The sequence below is a fragment of the Bufo bufo genome, chromosome 7 (genome assembly GCF_905171765.1).
Source record: "Bufo bufo chromosome 7, aBufBuf1.1, whole genome shotgun sequence".
Classification (NCBI taxonomy): Eukaryota; Metazoa; Chordata; class Amphibia; order Anura; family Bufonidae; genus Bufo; species Bufo bufo.
This window is the reverse complement of record NC_053395.1, coordinates 103,906,372-103,929,083: the sequence shown is the minus strand read 5'-3', so window position 1 is coordinate 103,929,083 and position 22,712 is coordinate 103,906,372. Positions and strand designations below refer to the sequence as shown.

At 42.5% G+C, this 22,712-nt stretch overlaps 1 protein-coding gene across 1 annotated transcript in view; it reads right to left on the bottom strand.

The window, feature by feature from the left end:
- The window catches only part of STAT1 (signal transducer and activator of transcription 1), a 1,318,258-nt gene that overhangs the window by 1,231,142 nt on the left and 64,404 nt on the right, over positions 1 to 22,712 (bottom strand). Inside the window, exon 3 of the mRNA XM_040441848.1 lies at positions 4,672 to 4,816. Within this exon, the coding sequence (XP_040297782.1) occupies positions 4,672 to 4,816 (145 nt within the window). The remainder of the gene's footprint in view (positions 1 to 4,671; positions 4,817 to 22,712) is intronic.

Sequence of the window (22,712 nt, the reverse complement as noted above, 5' to 3'; positions counted from 1 at the left end):
TAAAAGATTAGATTTGATTCTACAATACTAAACATTGGATTCCCTGTTTTTCTATAGTTTTCATGAGAATATTTTAAGTTTAAGTTTGTTTTATTGTCACGTATTTCTGTAGGAGGGAGTGGCCGCATGACCCTTTGGTTGGTCTAGGTGCGGTTTCCTCCCCCTATAAGTGTAAGGCCTTAGTGTCTGTTTAATGGTCATGAGTAAGGGCTATAATTGCTTTGTTGCCTGAAACGCGTAGACCAACATTATCTGTACCTGGATGTTTTTAAATTTTGATATCGAATAAAGTGCAATTGGAACTTTGCAAAGAAAGGCTGGACAACTCCTTTTCATTAATTCCTGAACAGGGATTGTACCATATGTTTAGCTAGAGCCCAGCCGGGCAGGTGTTTGTTTTGTATTATGTTTGTTTTGCTGAGGTGCAAAATAAATAAATGTTTGGACCTTAAACTTGGTGTCTGGCAAAGATACTGGTGTGAATGACCCCCAGAGAAGAGCTAATCCCCCACATAATATAGAGGCCAATAGAAAAAATGCAGCGGAAGAAGGTATACTGTTGTTGGACGCGAATAAAGTGTTTGATTGTATTGTATGGATGTATTTATATGAGGTTCTTAAGTGATTCGGCATAGGGGACCGGTTTATAAATTGGATAAAATAATATACTCCCACCCTAGTGCGAGGGTAGTTGTGGAACGGGCTATGTTCCGGCCCTTTGCCTCACACGAGGTCTCTCAGTTTTTTCTTATCCATAGGTTACATCGAACACCTTTAATATTTAAAAAAAAATGGGTGTAAGAATAACAGATGAATGTCCACGATGTGGTTAAGAATGTGCAGGTCTTATACACCTAATTTGGAGATGCCCCAAGTTATTTAGATAATGGCTTGAAATAGCACATACTATTGATAGAGATTTGGGAGTACAGATATATAATGATCCAGTGGTTTGTATATTGGGTGGAACAATTCATTTAAAGTCTTGAAAGGAGGTAAAACAAGCATTTTGCAAGCTTCTGTTTCAGGCAAGATTGCTTATTTTAAAAAAATGGACAAAAAAAATCAACCTTTGGTGTCTGAATGGAAAAAATCTGTTAATAATATGATAAAAATGGAAAGAATAAGCTGGCATAATAAGGGCATAATAAAGATCATCTTGAGCAGATATGGAATCAATGGCATACTGGTATATACGGGTCCCCCCCCCCCCCTCTCTATGGGTGGTGGGCAGGTATGGGATTTGTTTGGTAATAATATGCATTTGTATCAATTTAAAGAAACAGGGGGCACACCAAATGGTCCAAGGAGTGCAAAAGGGTGGTAAAAACACCTGTCCCAAGAGAGAGTCAAAAGAACCACCCCATCAATGCACATCCAACAATCAGTCAATAATAAAATATATGAAATTTATTAGACACCAACAAACACACATTTAAAATTGTATACAAATAGAACAAAGTGCGGTATACAAAATAATATAAGTAACCGACACAAACAGAATCCACTGAGCGTCCGCTAAGTGGGGACATGAAATGTAAACCAGCTATATATATAAAATGTCCTATGGACAACATTAGGAAAATGTAGAATAAGGTCAGGCCGCTGAATGAATAAAGACAGACCAAAATGAGATCAAATATCAAGAGCCAAAAACATACATAAACAGCTGGTGCAGTGGACCTGGCAACATGAGAAACGCCCAACGCGTATTGCCGGCGCAGTCCGGCTTCCTCAAGGGTAATGAGCTACATGTTGGAGTGTCAAATAATATAGAGCAGTCAATAAAATATAATAGTATTCACCTGTGCAGTGGAGATAATGGAGGCGGTGCAGCAGCATGTCAAACACAGCAGTGAGCCATGAACCGGATGAAGGAGGGTCACATGACCAGCAGTGAAAGGCAGGTGGAACGCGTGATGCGTTCCACCGCCCAATCACTGCTGTAAAGCACAAATGGAGCAATAGAGTAAAATGAATTAAACTCAACAAAAGAAGATCGCAGAGGTACTTATTACTATGACACACATGCATCGGCAACCGAAATGAATAGAAATAAATCGGACCGCTTAGTCCGAGGAACGGAAGAGCCTCTGTGATGATCGTAAAACCGGATGTGCGGGTAACACATGACCGGAAGTGAAGAGCCGCAGTGGAACGCATAGGGTGCTCCACAGACGTGGGTGGAATACACGATGCGCTCCACAAGCAAAATAAATAGCCACGGACAGCACACTGTGCTTGGAGGGGTAGAGGGGAGTGTAGGGGGGTATGTTAAGCCCTGGGGATGACTGCATATGCCTGAAACAGATGTACATTATGTCTATATATTAAATGTTGAGTATACAAAAATATGTACATAAATATGAATATACACATACAGCAGGGGCCAATAATAAATAATTAGTCCATAGCTATATTAATATATAAATAAAAAAATTTAGTGAAAGAAAATATTATTAAATTGGTGACATCAATATAAATGCAAAAAATGATAAATAATCATAAAAACTCATAAAAAATCATGAAACATATTCGATAATCAACTATATAAAAATATATAATGCAATACATACGCCGTGAGAAGATTATAATAGTGATAATTGATAAAGCTAAATAAATATATTAAAATAAGAGTGACAAAGTGTATAAGTGAAACGTGGTGAAGTGATGTGCACATGCATTAAAGTGAATGAAAGAAAAATAAGAGAAAAAAGAAAAGTGCAAATCAAGTGAGTGAAGGTGAACCTGTAAGGAATTAATTAATTATTAAATACATAAAATAATAGAAAAAAATAAATAACATTTTTTAATAAATGTTACACACAGTGTAACAATGATGGTAGTAATAAGCCAAACACATCCTAATTGGCCCCTAACATTAATACCCTGACAGTACAGAACATACTGGCCTAACATGGTATACAGCCTATTAAACCTAAATTGGTACCAGACAGTAGAGCCCCAAATCAATGAGTAGATAGCCCGCCCGCCCTGCTTGCATGTGTCATACACTGGCATTCATTTAGCACCAGTCACTTTATATATATACAGGGGCAAAAGTCAATGGTCAGAGTTATATAATTGATTATCGAATATGCTTCATGATTTTTTATGATTATTTATAATTTTTTGCATTTATATTGATGTCACTAATTTAATATTTTCTTTCACAAATTTTTTTTATTTATATATTAACATAACTATGGACTAATTATTTATTATTGGCCCCTGCTGTAAGCGTACATTCATATTTATGTACATATTTTTGTATACTCAACATTTAATATATAGACATAATGTACATCTGTTTCAGGCATATGCAGTCATCCCCAGGGCTTAACATACCCCTCCTATACCCCCCTACACTCCCCTCTACCCCTCAAAGCACAGTGTGCTGTCCGTGGCTATTTATTTTGCTTGTGGAGCGCATCGTGCGTTCCACCCACGTCTGTGGAGCGCACTATGTGTTCCACTGCGGCTCTTCACTTCCGGTCATGTGTTACCCGCACATCCGGTTTTGCGATCATCACAGAGGCTCTTCCGTTCCTCGGACTAAGCGGTCCGATTTATTTCTATTCATTTCAGTTGCCGATGCATGGGTGTCATAGTAATAAGTACCTCTGCGATCTTCTTTTGTTGAGTTTAATTCATTGCTCCATTTGTGCTTTACAGCAGTGATTGGGCAGGTGGAACGCATCACGCGTTCCACCTGCCTTTCACTGCTGGTCATGTGACCCTCCTTCATTTGGTTCATGGCTCACTGCTGTGTTTGACATGCTGCTGCACCGCCTCCATTATCTCCACTGCACAGGTGAATACTATTATATGTTATTGACTGCTCTATATTATTTGACACTACAACATATAGCTCATTACCCTTGAGGAAGCCGGACTGCGCCGGCAATACATGTTGCCAGGTCCACTGCACCAGCTGTTTATGTAGGTTTTTGGCTCTTGATATTTGATCTCATTTTAGTCCGTCTTTATTCATTCAGCGGCCTGACCTTATTCTACAGTTTCCTCATGTTGTCCATAGGACATTTTATATATAGCTGGTTTACATTTCATGTCCCCATTTAGCGGACGCTCAGTGGATTCTGTTTGTGTCGGTTACTTATATTATTTTGTATACCGCACTTTGTTCTATTTGTATACAATTTTAAATGTGTGTTTGTTGGTGTCTAATAAATTTCAGATATTTTATAATTGACTGATTGTTGGATGTTCATTGATGGGGTGGTTCTTTTGACTCTCTCTTGGGTCAGGTGTTTTATGTAATATGCATTTGTATGGTAGTGTATTGTTTTTTCTTTTTCTGGATTTTTATAATATATGTGAAAATGAATAAATAAATAATAAAAATAAAAAAAGTTATATTATATGTGTGCCCTCTGTGTATGTATAGAAGTATATGTATCCCAGTAGACTTTATATGTGTACATATAGATATTTGTAGTCCATAATTGTATTCCATTTACACGAGGGACTTTGGATCCTTTGGATTGTAAGTGTTTAAGGGTGTGTAGATTATATATATGCTATTTATGCAGGAGAACAAAAACGTGTAAGGACAACACAGACTTTTCACAACAAAGTCTCATGTAAACACACCTCTAATGCTGGTAATGTAGTAACAAAGTGATATGTAAAAATGTAACTATACAACACCTGTAGGTTGCGTTTGCTTTTCCGAATGTTATGCTGCAACAAGAAGTTGCTTTCCAAGGAAAATCTGCTATATTGATCATCCAACTGTGACAGAAGTCCATGAAACAGAATTGTGGCTAGAGAGACATTGAATGAGGCATGTTCCCTAAAAAAGAAACATATTCACATTTACAAATAAAACTTCTAAAAGGAGGTACATACAACTTTGTAGTAGGCCAAAAAATGACAAATTCTACAAAAACTAATTTGAATACATTATATTAAATATTAATCTTGACAGGTTAAAGTTGGTGTCCACTTATAAAATTTTTTTCTACCTTAATTTTCAGCTGTGTGCTACACACAGATTTATAAAAGATCACATCTCTGATTTTATGCACAACCAAAGGCCCCGATACAGTCATTGGGGTTGATCAGCTCTGTTTATGTGCTAGACCTGGTAAATCCTTAATTTTCATTACTCTGCAGAACAGAGCAGAACAACAGAAATTGATAGTGCTGGTGTGATCCGAGCCTTATTGCCTCAATTACGGTATGTTTATGTGAATTTACAGTGGCTTTGTTGAAAGCTTTTTAAAGTTTTGTCTCAAAGCACAAAATGAGAATATACTCTATCAATCTGAACACTTCACCCTCAGCCTTAAAGGGATTCTGTCACCAGGTTTCACCCCTGTCAGCTAAACATATGCTGATGTTCAGGGCCTCATCACGATTCCTAATGTGGGCTTCTAAATGTGATCCGTAGCCTTATTTTGCTAAAAAACAGGTTTTACTAACCTGTCACTCAAAGAAATAAGGTGCCCAAGGGGATGTCAAGGGATGCAAGGTGCCGGCCGCACCCACCGCCGTTCGTGCCCAGCGCCGCCTCCTAATCCTCTGTGCCGCCTCTGCAAATTTCGTTCTCCTCGTCTAGAAATATTCCTCAAAAATGGTAAGAGGAGTATTTTTACTCTTCCGGGGGGAAGAGTAAAAATACTCCTCTTACCATTTTTGAGGAATATTTCTAGACGAGGAGAACGAAATTTGCAGTAATAGAAATAACTAATACGTAGGCCTACATAATGTTAAGGGCTTGTCCACATCTGCATTGTACGGGGCTCTGTCGCAGATTCTGTCAAAGGCTGGACAAAAAATCCTTACATGCAGGACTATTTTGTATGGTAAACAGATAGAATCCTGAACAGAAACTGAATGGACTCCATAATAGTCAATGGAGTCTATTCAGTTCTTTTGGGGTCAGTTATGTGCCCTATCCAGCACTTGCGTTATTTTCGTTGTTCGGCTCATCTAATGGAGCAGAACAACAGAAATAAATTGTGGTGGTGTGAACGTGCCATAAGAGGTGGGTATTTAAGCTAGGGTACTATTACTTGTTACAGCAGGCAATTATAGCGAAGTAATAAAGTACAGTTCAATATAGTGGATCTTCTCCGTACTTTATCACAAGTCAGACAGGTCAGTCATAAAAGTGACGGCGTCCCTGACAGAAAGAGTAGGCTTCAACAGCCCTCTGGTTATAGGTGGCATACAGCTACATGTAGGTCCATTTGAGCTACAGGCAGGGTACCATTAGCACTGGGACCCTGTCCTTGTCCAAACCAATGGATCCCATGACATGTCACATGGGAGTGAAGCAGCGCTTCACTTCCAGCCTAAGTACTCCAGAAAGGCCTGAGATCCACAGAAGGGCACACGCCTTCCTGCCATTGCCTGCCTCTCACAAACCCCACTTCCCACCACATGTACAGTACATGGCAACTTCAGAACACTCTCAGAGCATGCACACACTGGAAGGCTGCAGTGCCACAGCTCCTTCTGTGCCCATACACCATGTACACTGTAGAGATGACACCGGGTGCCCACCTACCCACAGCGCCTCTCACCACAGGAGAAGAGGAGTTAACTTACTGGGCTCATCCTGAGCAGGAAATCAGCCCAGGTTTTGACTGAGACAGAGCCATACCTTTATCTCACCCAATCGCAGGATGAAAAGGGGAAATGCAACATAAAATTTCATTTGTGTGGGTCCTAATTTCTTCTAAAGGAACAGCAAGAGTTAATAGAGCTTGGTGCATGTGTGCAGATCGACAAGCTGATGCTACCCAAGCTGTACCCACAATGCCCACACAATCTGTAATGGGAACGGAAGGGAAACAGGATGTAAGATTTTACATTAGGACCGGCTTGGATTGACTGAAGGGGTTAACTACCTGGGATGCTTTGGAGACAGCTCGGCACAGTCCGCTACTATACAAGTTCACAACATCCAGTAATCCTCAGAACATTCCTATGGCGCATTGTCAGTGGCACACATTGCAGAGAAGATACCTGGTGCCCCCCTACCCACAGCGTGTCTCACACAGGAGAAGAGGAGCAAACTTACTGGGCTCATCCTGAGCAGCAGCTGGGACCAGAGGACGAAAACTGCTCTAGTTTCTGCACATTGTGCTCCGGGGGCAGATAGTGTGCACATATAGTTAGATCGCATGCCACAGCTTTAGAATGGCGTGCCGAATGGTCGCCAGCCCGCTCAAAGCAACCAATAACAAAGCTCCTTGCCGTGAGGAGCCTTGCTACTGGTTATTTCAGCCACAGGAAGCATCGCTGCGCTGCCCGTGCCGTGCGCTAATGAATGCTAGGGAAAAGTCTAAGGCGTATTGGTAAGGAGTAAAATGGCCTGAACAGGCATCTATGACACTTGTACAGGCATTATTGCGACCTCTGGCCAACACTATGTTCTTCCCGTTGTCGGCACCATGTTTCCGATTTTGAGATGTCGAGAATAAAGCTGGGTTTCGATTTCTTGATGAAGTACGCGGAGCAGTTCCTCGCCCAGGCAAACTAGGTGCAAAACAGCGTGACACTGCCGTGCCTTGTACATGTGGTATGCTGGAGGAGCACTGTGAATTGTCCCTGCAGTGGAGGATAAGGACACTGTGGAGGATGAGGAGGCAAAGTTGGACATTGTCGCAGGACCAACGGCATAAGAACGTGGAGGCGGAAGCAGTGTCATCTGGTCAAGTTGCTGGTGTGGCTGGGCAGGAACCACATTTACCCAGTGGGCCATAAAGGACATACAGTTGCAAGAAAAAGTATGTGAACCCTTTGGAATTATATGAATTTCTGCACAAATTGGTCATAAAATGTGATCTGATCTTCATCTAAGTCACAACAATAGACAATCACAGTCTGCTTAAACTAATAACACACAAATAATTAAATGTTACCATGTTTTTATTTAACACACCAGGTAAAAATTCACAGTGCAGGTGGAAAAAGTATGTGAACCCCTAGACTAATGATATCTCCAAGAGCTAATTGGAGTGAGGTGTCAGCCAACTGGAGTCCAATCAATGAGATGACATTGGAGGTGTTGGTTACAGCTGCCCTGCTCTATAAAAAACACACACCAGTTCTGGGTTTTCTTTTCACAAGAAGCATTGCTTGATGTGAATGATGCCTCGCACAAAAGAGCTCTCAGAAGACCTACGATTAAGAATTGTTGACTTGCATAAAGCTGGAAAAGGTTATAAAAGTATCTCCAAAAGCCTTGCTGTTTATCAGTCCACGGTAAGACAAATTGTCTATAAATGGAGAAAGTTCAGCACTGCTGCTACTCTCCCTAGGAGTGGCCGTCCTGTAAAGATGACTGCAAGAGCCCACGCAGACAGCTCAATGAGGTGAAGAAGAATCTTAGAGTGTCAGCTAAAGACTTACAATATGCTAACATCCCTGTTAGCGAATCTACGATACGTAAAACACTAAACAAGAATGGATTTCATGGGAGGATACCACTGCTGTCCAAAAAAAACATTACTACACGTTTACAGTTTTCACAAGAGCACCTGGATGTTCCATAGCAGTACTGGCAAAATATTCTGTGGACAGATGAAACCAAAGTTGAGTTGTTTGGAAGAAACACACAACACTATGTGTGGAGAAAAAGAAGCACAGCACACCAACATCAAAACCTCATCCCAACTGTGAAGTATGGTGGTGGGGGCATCATGGTTTGGGGCTGCTTTGCTGCGTCAGGGCCTGGATGGATTGCTATCATGGAAGGAAAAATGTATTTCCAAGTTTATCAAGACATTTTACAGGAGAACTTAAGGCCATCTGTCCACCAGCTAAAGCTCAACAGAAGATGGGTGTTGCAACAGGACAACAACCCAAAGCATAGAAGTAAATCAACAACAGAATGGCTTAAACAGAAGAAAATACGCCTTCTGGAATGACCCAGTCAGAGTCCTGACCTCAACCCGATTGAGATGCTGTGGCATGACCTCAAGAAAGCGATTCACACCAGACATCCCAAGAATATTGCTGAACTGAAACAGTTCTATAAAGAGGAATGGTCAAGAATTACTCCTGATTGTTGTGCACGTCTGATCTGCAACTACAGGAAACGTTTGGTTGAAGTTATTGCTGCCAAAGCAGGTTCAACCAGTTATTGAATCCAAGGGTTCACATACTTTTTTCCACCTGCACTGTGAATGTTTACATGGTGTGTTCAATAAAAACATGGTAACATTTAATTCTGTGTGTGTTATTAGTTTAAGCAGACTGTGATTGTCTATTGTTGCGACTTAGATGAAGATCAGATCACATTTTATGACCAATTTGTGCAGAAATCCATATCATTCCAAAGGGTTCACATACTTTTTCTTGCAACTGTATATTATCCTTGACCGTAGTTACAGCTCCATACATTGTCGCTGCTGCACACTTTGGCAGACACCGACAGGCTCAAGGACTAGTCCGCCTTCTGTTCTACATATGTGAGCAGGGCTGGTACTGCGTTTTCCGCAAAGAAATTACTGCTTGGGGCTCTCCACCTCGGCTTGTCAAAAGCAAATCAGTTCTCTGAAAGGTGCAGAGTCCACCACTTGGAAAGGGAGGGACTGCAGCACCAGCAATTTGGCCAGTAGCACGTTCCGCTTCTGCACCGTTGGATGAGTGTACGCATACAGCTTGTCTCTTGGCAATCGCTTTGGTGATCGATTGCTGATGGAATTACTGACAAGGAGCAGGAGGACGAGGAGCAGGAGCATCAGGACCACCAGATGATGGGAAAGACAGACAGCTCCCTTTGGCTGAAATTGGGTGCGTGCCACTGGGCGATACAGCGGTTGCTGCAGCAGGCTGAACCACCACATTGGAGCCACGGTTCTCCCAGGCCACTTTATGATGACGCTGCATGTGCTGACGCAGGGCTGTGGTGCCAACATTGGCACCCTGGCCACGCTTCACCTTCTGCCCACAAATTCTACAAATGGACACATTCACCTGCTCCGGCGGCCTAACAAAAAATTGCCAAACTGCTGTATATGTCATTTTCCCCCCAACACTACGCGCTGACTGCCTGCTACCGCTGCCTCCATGAACCCCTGCACTGCTACTTTCCGGGCAGGTAGGCTCCTGCGAAGCGGGTGGTCTACCCCGAGCATGTTTGGCTCCCGACCTCCCACTGCTGCCACCCTGCTGACTCACAGCCACGCTACCACCCTGCTGGCTCAGCCGCTGCCTCATGCACAAGCGGCCACCCTCTTCTCCTGATGATGAAGCCCCTTCTTCACCCGGCTCCCAAGTGCGATCGGCGACATCATCATCATCTGCTACTGTCTGCATGTCACTGATGTCCCCTTCAACGGTCTCAGGGCCAGGAGCCTGACCGCTCGCAACACATGCTCCCACGCGACTCTCATCATCACTACTTGCCCGCCTACCGTAGGAAGCGGCGGATCTCTCCTCCAGATCTCTAGACCTTGCTGAAAAGTGGAGCCAAGTCTACAGCATATAATACTTCTCGTGCTGAGGGAACATAAAATGACAGAGGCAGTTGAGGACAGTTGGGGGCCCAGGGCCTGCTCCCGGAACATGCCAACTAAGCATTCTGTCAGAGGAACCCACCGACTCTTGGCTGGGGGTGTCTGATGTCACCTGCGACAAAGTCGAAGACCGAGTTAACCATTCAAGCACCGCTGGGTTGATGGTCAAGACACGACCACTAGATGACAACAGGAGCTCAGGCCTCTCGCTGCGACTCCTGCTGCCGCCTTCTTCTGCTGCTACTTCTGCCTGCAACAGAAACATTTTGGCCACTGCCCGTTCCCTTTGAAGGGCTTGGCACCTATCTGTCTGACATACAGTATAATAAAAGAATTAAATTAAAATAATACACCCCAAAAAAGGCTGTAGTACAATGTAACTTCATCGCAGAACGGCAATTAAGACGTATTCTTTTTCCTATTAATACACCCCAAAAAAGAAATATAACAATCACAATTTATTGCAGAACGGACAATAGGATGCACGTATATTTCCTTTTAATACACCATGTAAATGGCTGTAGTACAAAGTAACTTTACCGCAGAACGGCAATTAAGACATATATTTTTTCCGATTAATAAGCCCCCAAAAAATATAACAATCACAATTCACCGCAGAACGGCTAATATATAGGACGTACATTTATTTTCTTTCAATACACCCAGTAAATGGCTATAGTACAATGTAACTTCACCGCAGAATGGCAAATAAGACATTCTTTTTCCTATTAATACACTCCAAAATATGAAATAATTACAATTCACAGCAGAACAGCTAATAGGACATACTTATATTTCCTATTGATACACCCCGTAAATGACTGTAGCTCAAAGTAACTTCACCGCTGAATGGCAATTATTACATATTTTTCCAATTTTTCCTATTAATACACCCCCCCCCCAAAAAAAAAGTTAAATCAACGCAGAACGGCTAATAGGACGTACGTATATTTCCTATTAATACACCCCATAAATGGCTGTATCAAGCAGAACTTGCACCCCAATCACAAGCAAGGTTTGCTGAAATGACTGATGTATCATATAGTGCAAACAACCTAAAAGCAGCAGTATAACTGCAATTTGGATCCCCAATTAGTGCAGCAAGGTGTAATAGAATCGCTTTTATTACCCAAACTGTACACCCCCCTATTGCACCCTGTTCCCCTTTTATAGTGTAGATGATGCCTCCCTATCCTTTCCCTTCACCTTGAATAATCTTTCCCTGAACTTCTAAATCGATTTTTCAGCACAATAAAGTCTTTCCTAGCACTGTCCCTAGCTCCAGCTGACGTCTCTCCCTGCACTATATACACTGGAAAATGGCTGAATCCAAGATGGCTGAGGCTATTTATAGGGCTGTGACATCAAAGGGGCTGGCTGGCTGCTGATTGGCTGCATGCATGGCTTTGTGGGTGCTCCCTTGTTTCCAGAGTTCTTTGCCTAAACACGTGCAGCAACCATTTTAGAAAAAATGCGATTCGTTACCACGAAGCGCGAGGAAATTCGGCTTCAGTGCGAATCTAATTTTTCCTGAAATTTGAATCGAATTCCACTTCGTCAACTTCGATTCACTCATCTCTAGTCATTGTAAAAGGAAAGAAAAGATAAGCTTTTACAATCACCTATTGTGAATACACAGAGCAGATAACATTACAGGCAGGATTAGAATGACAGACAAGGAGAAAACTGCAGTAAAGTGATCTGTACAGACCAAGAAGTAGCACCTATTAATAGGCTTAGAGGCCAGTGCAAAGACTGCAGGATTATATCGTTTTTGCTTAAGTATAGATATTGATATGGAAAATTAAAAATAAAATTAAAATTGTTTAACCCCTTCCATTGCCAGCACCGTACTAGTATGGCGCTGGTCGGGTCTTTAAATATGGCTCCCGCTCCCCACCATGGGGTGCCTGTTGTTTCATACATTTAAAGGGAACCTATCATGCGGACATTTGATTATATTCTAACTAATTATATACACAACTACTAAAAAGTGCCTTAGGCCTCTTTCACACTTGCGTTGTCCGGATCCGTCGTGTACTCCATTTGCCGGAGGTGCCCGCCGTCTTCAAAATGCGTTCAGTGTTACTATGGCACCCAGGACGCTATTAAAGTCCTGGCTGCCATAGTAGTAGTGGGGAGCAGTATACTTACCATCCGTGCGGCTCCCGGGGCGCTCCAGAATGACGTCAGAGCACCCCATGCGCATGGATGACGTGATCCATGCGATCACGTTATCCATGCGCGTGGGGCGCCCTGACGTCACTCTGAAGGCCCCGGGAGCTGCACGGACGGTAAGTATACTGCTCCCCCGCTCCCCACTACACTTTACCATGGCAAACAGGACTTTAGTGTCCTGGCAGCCATGGTAACCATTCAGAAAAAGCTAAACGTCGGATCCGGTAATGCGCTGAAACGACGTTTAGCTTAAGGCCGGATCCGGATTAATGCCTTTCAATGGGCATTAATTCCGGATCCGGCCTTGCGGCAAGTGTTCAGGATTTTTGACCGGAGCAAAAAGCGCAGCATGCTGCGGTATTTTCTCCAGCCAAAAAACGTTCCGTTCCGGAACTGAAGACATCCTGATGCATCCTGAACGGATTTCTATCCATTCAGAATGCCCCGACGACGGAACTCTATGCCGGAACACAACAACGCAAGTGTGAAAGAGCCCTTAGATGTATTCACTTACTGGCATGACAGATGGTTACCTCATAATATACACACAAAGATGCCACATGCCGCATGCTAATGAGCTGATTGGAGTCCAGTGTGATGTCATTGAGTCCAGCGTATATTTAATTCAGTGCTATAGCCACTCCCCTGCCCACCTGCTGCTGATTCCTATGGAAAAAAACTGTCATTCATCAGCAGGTGGGCGGGGAGAGTCAGGAGCTCATGAATATTCACGACTCATCATTATCAGCTGGAGCTTTTCAATACAAGATGTTGGCAGATTGACTGGGTCAATTAAAGAAAGTGACCCAGCATTGTGCTAAGAGAATCAGTCACTTATTTATGTTGCCCTTAGTTAGGACACCATAAAACTGGTGACAGGTTCCCTTTAAGTCTACTTTCACACTCGCGTTTTGGCTTTCCGTTTGTTAGATTCGTTCAGGGCTCTCACAAGCGGTCCAAAACGGATGTTTGCATTCTAATGCATTCTGAATGGAAAAGGATCCACTCAGAATGCATCAGTTTGCATCACTTCAGTCTCCTTTCCGCTTTGGAGATGGACACCAAAACGCTGCTTGCAGCGTTTTGGTGTCCGTCTGATGATAATGAGCCAAACGGATACATCCTGGCACACAATGTAAGTCAATAGGGACAGATCCGTTTTCACTGACACAATCTGGCACAATAGAAAACGGATCCGTCCTCCATTGACTTTCAATGGTGTTGGCTATGTTAAAGATAATACAAACGGATCCGTTCTGAACGGATGCAGACGGTTGCATTATCTGAATGGATCCGTCCATGACGGATCCACACAAAATGCGATTGTGACAGTAGCCTAACACTTCGGATGCATTGGTCAACCATGATCGCTGCATCCGATCGAAAACACGAAAGCGTGCAATTCCGGGTATGCTCCGGCTCCCTCCAGCGGAGATCAGAGGTGACGGAACTTGTATGCGTCAGTCCCTGTCATTGAGAATGACAGGAGGCTGCTGCATAGTGTTGCCTGTGGCAGGGCTCCATAGGAAACTTGTAAATTTCTCACTGACTAAAATGCTAATGAATTGGAGTCTATCAGAATAGCAATCTAATGATTGCTTGTTATAGTTCCATATGGGAACCATAAAAAAGTGTAAAAAAAAATAAAATAAAGGGGGTCATTTAACCGCTTGCCGCACATGTAACGCCGAAAGGCGTCATCGCGGCGGCTCCCCCAGGCTACGCTAACGCCAATTGGCGTCATCTCGCGTGAGCCGAGATTTCCTGTGATTTCCTCACAGGAACGGAAGGTAAGAGAGTGGATCTCCAGCCTGCCAGCGGCGATCGTTCGCTGCCAGGCTGGAGATGTGTTTTTTTTAACCCCTGAAAGGTATATCAGACGCTGTTTTGATAACAGCGTCTAATATACCTGCTACCTGGTCCTCTGGTGGTCCCCTTTGTTTGGATCGACCACCAGAGGACACAGGTAGCTCAGTAATATGTTGCACCAAGCACCACTACACTACATCCCCCCCCCTGTCACTTATTAACCCCTTATTCACCCTTGATCACCCCTGATCACCCCATATAGACTCCCTGATCACCCCCCTGTCATTGATTACCCCCCTGTAAAGCTCTATTCAGACGTCCGCATGATTTTTACGGATCCACTGATAGATGGATCGGATCCGCAAAACGCATACGGACGTCTGAATGGAGCCTTACAGGGGCGTGATCAATGACTGTGGTGATCACCCCATATAGACTCCCTGATCACCCCCCTGTCATTGATTACCCCCCTGTAAGCTCCATTCAGATGTCCGCATGATTTTTACGGATCCACTGATAGATGGATCGGATCCGCAAAACGCATACGGACGTCTGAATGGAGCCTTACAGGGGCGTGATCAATGACTGTGGTGATCACCCCATATAGACTCCCTGATCACCCCCCCCCTGTCATTGATTACCCCTCTGTCATTGATCACCCCCCTGTAAAGCTCCATTCAGACGTCCGCATGATTTTTACGGATCCACTAATAGATGGATCGGATCCGCAAAACACATACAGGCGTCTCCCTGGAGCCTTCCGGGGGGGTGATCACCACATATAGACTCCCTGATCACCCCCCTGTCATTGATCAACCCCCCTGTCATTGATCACCCCCCCTGTCTCACCCCCCCTGTCATTGATCACCCCCCCTGTCATTGATCACCCCCCCTGTCAGGCTGCATTCAGATGTCCGTATGATTTTTACGGATCCACGGATACATGGATCGGATCCGCAAAAGACATACGGACATCTGAATGGAGCCTTATAGGGGGGTGATCAATGACAGGGGGGTGATCACCCCATATAGACTCTCTGATCACCCCCCTGTCATTGATCACCCCCCTGTAAGGCTCCATTCAGACTTTTTTGGCCCAAGTTAGCGGAAATTATTATTTTTTTCTTACAAAGTCTCATATTCCACTAACTTGTGTCAAAAAATAAAATCTCACATGAACTCACCATACCCCTCACGGAATCCAAATGCGTAAAAAATTTTAGAGATTTAAATTCCAGACTTCTTCTCACGCTTTAGGGCCCCTAGAATGCCAGGGCAGTATAAATACCCCACATGTGACCCCATTTCGGAAAGAAGACACCCCAAGGTATTCCGTGAGGGGCATATTGAGTCCATGAACGATTGAAATTTTTGTCCCAAGTTAGCGGAAAGGGAGACTTTGTGAGAAAAAAATAAATAAAATCAATTTCCGCTAACTTGTGCCAAAAAAAAAAAAATTCTATGAACTCGCCATGCCCCTCATTGAATACCTTGGGGTGTCTTCTTTCCAAAATGGGGTCACATGTGGGGTATTTATACTGCCCTGGCATTCTAGGGGCCCTAAAGCGTGAGAAGAAGTCTGGGATCCAAATGTATAAAAATGCCCTCATAAAAGGAATGTGGGCCCCTTTGCGCATCTAGGCTGCAAAAAAGTGTCACACATCTGGTATCGCCGTACTCAGGAGAAGTTGGGCAATGTGTTTTGGGGTGTCATTTTACATATACCCATGCTGGGTGAGATAAATATCTTGGTCAAATGCCAACTTTGTATAAAAAAAATGGGAAAAGTTGTCTTTTGCTGAGATATTTCTCTCACCCAGCATGAGTATATGTAAAAAGACACCCCAAAACACATTGTCCAACTTCTCCTGAATACGGCGATACCACGTGTGACACTTTTTTGCAGCCTAGGTGGGAAAAGGGGCCCACATTCCAAAGAGCACCTTTAGGATTTCACAGGTCATTTACCTACTTACCACACATTAGGGCCCCTGGAAAATGCCAGGGCAGTATAACTACCCCACAAGTGACCCCATTTTGGAAAGAAGACACCCCAAGGTATTCCGTGAGGGGCATGGCGAGTTCCTAGAATTTTATATTTTTTGTCACAAGTTAGCGAAAAATGATGATTTTTTTTTTTTTTTTTTTTTTTTCCTTACAAAGTCTCATATTCCACTAACTTGTGACAAAAAATAAAAAATTCTAGGAACTCGCCATGCCCCTCACGGAATACCTTGGGGTGTCTTCTTTCCAAAATGGGGTCACTTGTGGGGTAGTTATACTGCCCTGGCATTCTAGGGGCCCAAATGTGTGGTAAGGAGTTTGAAATCAAATTCTGTAAAAAATGATCAGTGAAATCCGAAAGGTGCTCTTTGGAATATGGGCCCCTTTGCCCACCTAGGCTGCAAAAAAGTGTCACACATCTGGTATCTCCGTACTCAGGAGAAGTTGGGGAATGTGTTTTGGGGTGTCATTTTACATATACCCATGCTGGGTGAGAGAAATATCTTGGCAAAAGACAACTTTTCCCATTTTTTTATACAAAGTTGGCATTTGACCAAGATATTTATCTCACCCAGCATGGGTATATGTAAAAAGACATCTCAAAACACATTGCCCTACTTCTCCTGGGTACGGCGATACCACATGTGTGACACTTTTTTGCAGCCTAGGTGCGCAAAGGGGCCCAAATTCCAATGAGAATCTTTACGATTTCACAGGGCATTTTTTACGCATTTGTATTCCAAACTACTTCTCACGCTTTAGGGCCCCTAAAATGCAATGGCAGTATAAATACCCCACAAGTGACCCCATTTTGAAAGAAGACACCCCAAGGTATTCCATGAGGGGTATGGTGAGTTCATGTAAAATTTTATATTTTGTCACAAGTTAGTGGAATATGAGACTTTGTAAGAAAAAAAGAAAAATCATTTTCCGCTAACTTGTGACAAAAAATAAAAACTTCCATGAACTCACTATGCCTATCAGCGAATACCTTGGGGTGTCTTCTTTCCAAAATGGGGTCACTTGTGGGGTGTTTCTACTGTCTGGGCATTGTAGAACCTCAGGAAACATGACAGGTGCTCAGAAAGTCAAAGTGCGTAAATTCACATTTTTGCACCATAGTTTGTAAACGCTATAACTTTTACCCAAACTAATAAATATACACTTATTGCGTTTTTTTTTATCAAAGACATGTAGAACAATAAATTTAGAGAAAAATTTATATAGAAATGTAGTTATATTTGAAAAAAATTTCAACAGAAAGTGAAAAATTTCATTTTTTTGCAAAAATTTCGGTCAATTTCGATTAATATCAAAAAAAGTAAAAATGTCAGCAGCAATAAAATACCACCAAATGAAAGCTCTATTAGTGAGAAGAAAAAGAGGTAAAATTCATTTGGGTGGTAAGTTGTATGACCGAGCAAAAAACCGTGAAAGTAGTGTAGTGCAGAATTGTAAAAAGTGGTCTGGTCATTAAGGGGGTTTAAGCTAGGGGAGCTGAGGTGGTTAAAGGGGGAAATTACGAAGTTGCGGAACTGACCAAGCATACTCAATCCATGGTACGGATTGATAAGGTTAGTTATAACCTATTGATTCCCATACAGGTAAACAATATAGCATGGGTGAAATATGCCAAGTTGGATCTAAAATCCGAAGCCAGTTATATAAGTCTAGGTCTCTTAAAACAGGTCGCCAGCCCTAAATGATTAACGGTTCCTCTGCACAGGACCAATGGATCTGGATGGAGATTCTCAGAGTCATAATGTGATTGCAAGATATCTATTGTCCATTTCCATAGGAGATAAGACTACGGAACATTTATTCATCGTATTAAATGAACCATGGTACCAGATGTACATAGGTAATGACCTTCTACACCGATTTGCTGTGCAGATTGATCTGGTCAACAATACTCTAAGGTCCTGATTACCTGGAAACCCGGAGGGGTTCCAGGATGAAGAGAAAGCCTTGAGATGGGGACAACAGATGCCCTATGCCGTAAGTATCACGGTTGCTGATGAGGTTAAAATCCCTGAAGGGTGCAAGCCATTTCTTCTTCCCATTCAAGTAAAGAAGGGGCAAAAATTTAAGAATGCAGATGCATTGATCTGTTTGTCTAACCAGATACAGCAACTCGGCCTGAAAGTAAAGCCCACTCCTATGGTAAACATCCATCAGAATCCATTGCATATGGTAATTCATAATATGGCTCCCCATAGCATATACTTACAAAAAGGCACCATAATTGTTCTAGGTATGGATTCAGAGTATTACACTTTTGGATTCCAGAATGATGTAATTGGACTTATTCCTGATGAATACTTGACAGAAGAACAAGTAGTGGAACAACATTTTTCCTGAATATCCACTGTTTATATCCACTCCTTTTAATCCTGAAGAAGGTACATGCCACATTGAAGACTCCTCTTTGGTTTTCAACCATGAGATCGATGAAAAGGAGTATGAGTCATGCCAACAGGGAAAAGAGAAGGCACGTGATACTCAAAAAGATTTAACTAGTGAGCTTGAAGAAGCTTATGAGTCAACCTGAAATCTTTCCAGAATTTCACGAACGGGTGGAAGAGCAAATCTCTATAGCTGACGCATGCTCCGATCAGTCGGAGCGTCAATAAGAGCTATTGACACGGTGGAGAGTGGGGAAAACCCCACACCGTACAATGTAAAAGGATAAAGGGGAAGCAGCTAAGCCAGGACGCCGGAATCAGGGAACAGGTAACCTCCTATAGCGTCCCTAATCCTCACCCTAACTGCTCACCGTATGAGCGGACCTGGATGGTAGGATGGCTCATACCAGGATACCTATGGCCCTGAGTCGCCCTGATAATCCCTTACATAGGAGCAGGGGAGAGACGACCTGTTCTTCTCAGACATGGATGAACAGGAGTCTCAAATGGCCTAGCAGCAGGGAAAAGGGAGGCCCATACACAGCTAGAGGATCAGCAGGTAAGAACAACAAGACTACTCACTTACCTTCCGAAGCCTCCACAACTGGAACCCGTGCACAAGTACAGGAGCCCGAACACACAGCAAGTCACAGTACAAACTACAAAGTAGAAAATTCGTGGCACACCAGGATTAATTAATGCTTTTTAATTAGTAGACGTATTACATAATTTCATATATATAGTACATCCGGATTAGATAATATAGGTTAAAGTCGTATAATTTAGGGACTACATTTTACGACTTTAACCTATATTATATAATCCGGATGTACTATATACTATATATATTTAATGATGTAATAAGTCTACTAATTAAAAAGCATTAATTGATTCTGGTGTGCCACAAATTTTCTACTTTGATACCACACGACGAACCGTCCTCCGTGAGCACCCAACCTTATACAGGGTGTGCAGATCTCATCATCCCTTTACAGTACAAACTACCACACAGGAATCCAGCATACTAACTCTGCCAGAGCCCCCCATGCTGACACAGTGCATGGCAGCCCCAAGCAGCGCTGCATACACGCTTATGTTTCACCCCTCCGGGAAACCAGCCCCCTCGCGGAGGTAACACACACAAAGGGAAACAAAGGGGAGTAATGACTGGGATATATCAATACCAGGGTTCTCTCTATACAGGAAAGACAGAGAAGGCAAGAAGGGGGAGGGGTGGCCCTGTATGTGAAAGACAGCATAAAATCTAATTTGATACAAGTTAGCGAGAACAATTTAGAGTCAGTTTGGGTTACCTTGCAGCTTGATAATCATAAGGCAACTCGTGTATGTGTGATATATAGACCACCTAGCCAACTCAAAGAATTAGATGATCTACTAGTTGAGGAAATAGCTAAAATGACATTGAAGTTATCATTATGGGAGACTTCAATCTTCCTGATGTAAACTGGAAAACCAAAATAGCTAGTTCTGCCAGGAGTACAGATATTCTAAATTCCCTACTGGGATTATCTCTACAGCAAGTAGTTGAGGAGCCAACCCGGAAGGAGGCCATTTTAGATTTAGTATTCACAAATGGGAATTTAGTATATGATATTACTGTAGGGGAAAGTTTGGGATCTAGTGATCACCAGTCAGTGTGGTTTACTATAAGTACAGTGACTGAGTCACACCACACAAAAACAAAAGTTTTAGATTTTAGAAAAACTGACTTTTCTAAAATTAGATTAGTGGTATACGAGTCCCTATCAGATTGGAACAGTTTCATTGGAGTCTAGGAGAAATGGGACTACTTAAAAGAGGCACCATTGAAGGCAACAGAAAATTGCATTAGGCGTGTCAGTAAAAGCATAAAAAGGAAAAGACCACTGTGGTACTCAGCAGAAGTGGCCAAAATCATTAAAAACAAAAAGATAGCATTTAGGAATTATAAAAAAAAAAAAAAAAACACGTGGATGACAGGCTAATTTAGAAGATTAGGCAGAGAGAGGCCAAACAAGTTATAAGAGCTTCTAAAGCACAGGCAGAAGAGAAATTAGCTCAGTCAGGGAAAAAAGGCGATAAGGCATTCTTCAGATACATAAATGAAAAAAGGAAACTAAAACAAGGAATTACAAAATTAAAAACAAAAGAAGGAAGGTATATGGAAGAAGATAAAGAACTAGCTGACTGCCTCAATGAATACTTCTGTTCAGTCTTTACGAAGGAAAATGAAGGAAAAAGACCTCAGTTAGGAAAGAAGACTAATGAATCTTTTGATGCATGTGTCTTTACAGAGGAAGAGGTTCTAAGTCAGCTGTCTAAAATCAATACAAATAAGTCACAGGGGCCTGATGGGATACACCCAAAGCTATTAAAAGAGCTCAGCGGTGAACTAGCAAAACCATTAACAGATTTATTTAACCAATCACTGGCAACAGGAGTCGTCCCAGAAGATTGGAAATTAGCAAATGTTGTGCCGATTCACAAGAAAGGTAGTAGGGAGGAATCGGGCAACTATAGGCCAGTAAGCCTGACATCAATAGTGGGGAAATTAATGGAAACCATACTTAAGGAAGGATTGTGGAACATCTAAAATCCCATGGATTGAAAGATGAAAAACAGCATGGGTTTACTTCAGGGAGATCATGTCAAACTAATCTTATTGATTTTTTTGATTGGGTGACTAAAACAATAGATGGCGGAGGTGCAGTAGACATCGCTTATCTCTAGACTTCAGTAAGGCTTTCGATACTGTCCCACACAGAAGGCTTATCAATAAATTGCAGTCTTTGGGCTTGGACTCCCATATTGTTGAAAGGATTAGGCAGTGGCTGAGGGACAGGCAACAGAGGGTTGTAGTCAATGGAGTATATTCAGACCAAGGTCTTGTTACCAGTGGGGTACCTCAGGGATCTGTTCTGGGACCCATATTGTTTAATATCTTTATCAGCGAAATTGCAGAAGGCATCGATGGTAAGGTATGTCTTTTTGCTGATGACACAAAGATTTGTAACAGGGTTGATGTTCCTGGAGGGATACACCAAATGGAAAAGGATTTAGGAAAACTAGAGGAATGGTCAAAAATCTGGCAACTAAAATTTAATGTGGATAAGTGCAAAATAATGCACCTGGGGCGTAAAAACCCAAGAGCAGAATATAAAATCAGTGATACAGTCCTAACCTCAGTATCTGAGGAAAGGGATTTAGGGGTCATTATTTCAGAAGACTTAAAGGTAGGCAGACAATGTCAGAGCAGCAGGAAATGCTAGCAGAATGCTTGGGTGTATAGGGAGAGGCATTACTAGTAGAAAGAGGGAGGTGCTCATGCCACTGTACAGAGAACTAGTGAGACCTAATTTGGAGTATTGTGCTCAGTACTGGAGACCATATCTCTAGAAGGATATTGATACTTTGGAGAGAGTTCAGAGAAGAGCTACTAAACTGGTACATGGATTGCAGGATAAAACTTACCAGGAAAGATTAAAGGACCTTAACATGTATAGCTTGGAAGAAAGACGAGACAGAGGGGATATGATAGAAACTTTTAAATACATAAAGGGAATCAACAAGGTAAAAGAGGAGAGAATATTTAAAAGAAGAAAAACTGCTACAAGAGGACAGTTTTAAATTAGAGGGGCAAAGGTTTAAAAGTAATATCGGGAAGTATTACTTTACTGAGAGAGTAGTGGATGCATGGAATAGCCTTCCTGCAGAAGTGGTAGCTGCAAATACAGTGAAGCATGGGATAGGCATAAGGCCATCCTTCATATAAGATAGGGCCAGGGGCTATCCATAGTACTCAGTATATTGGGCAGAC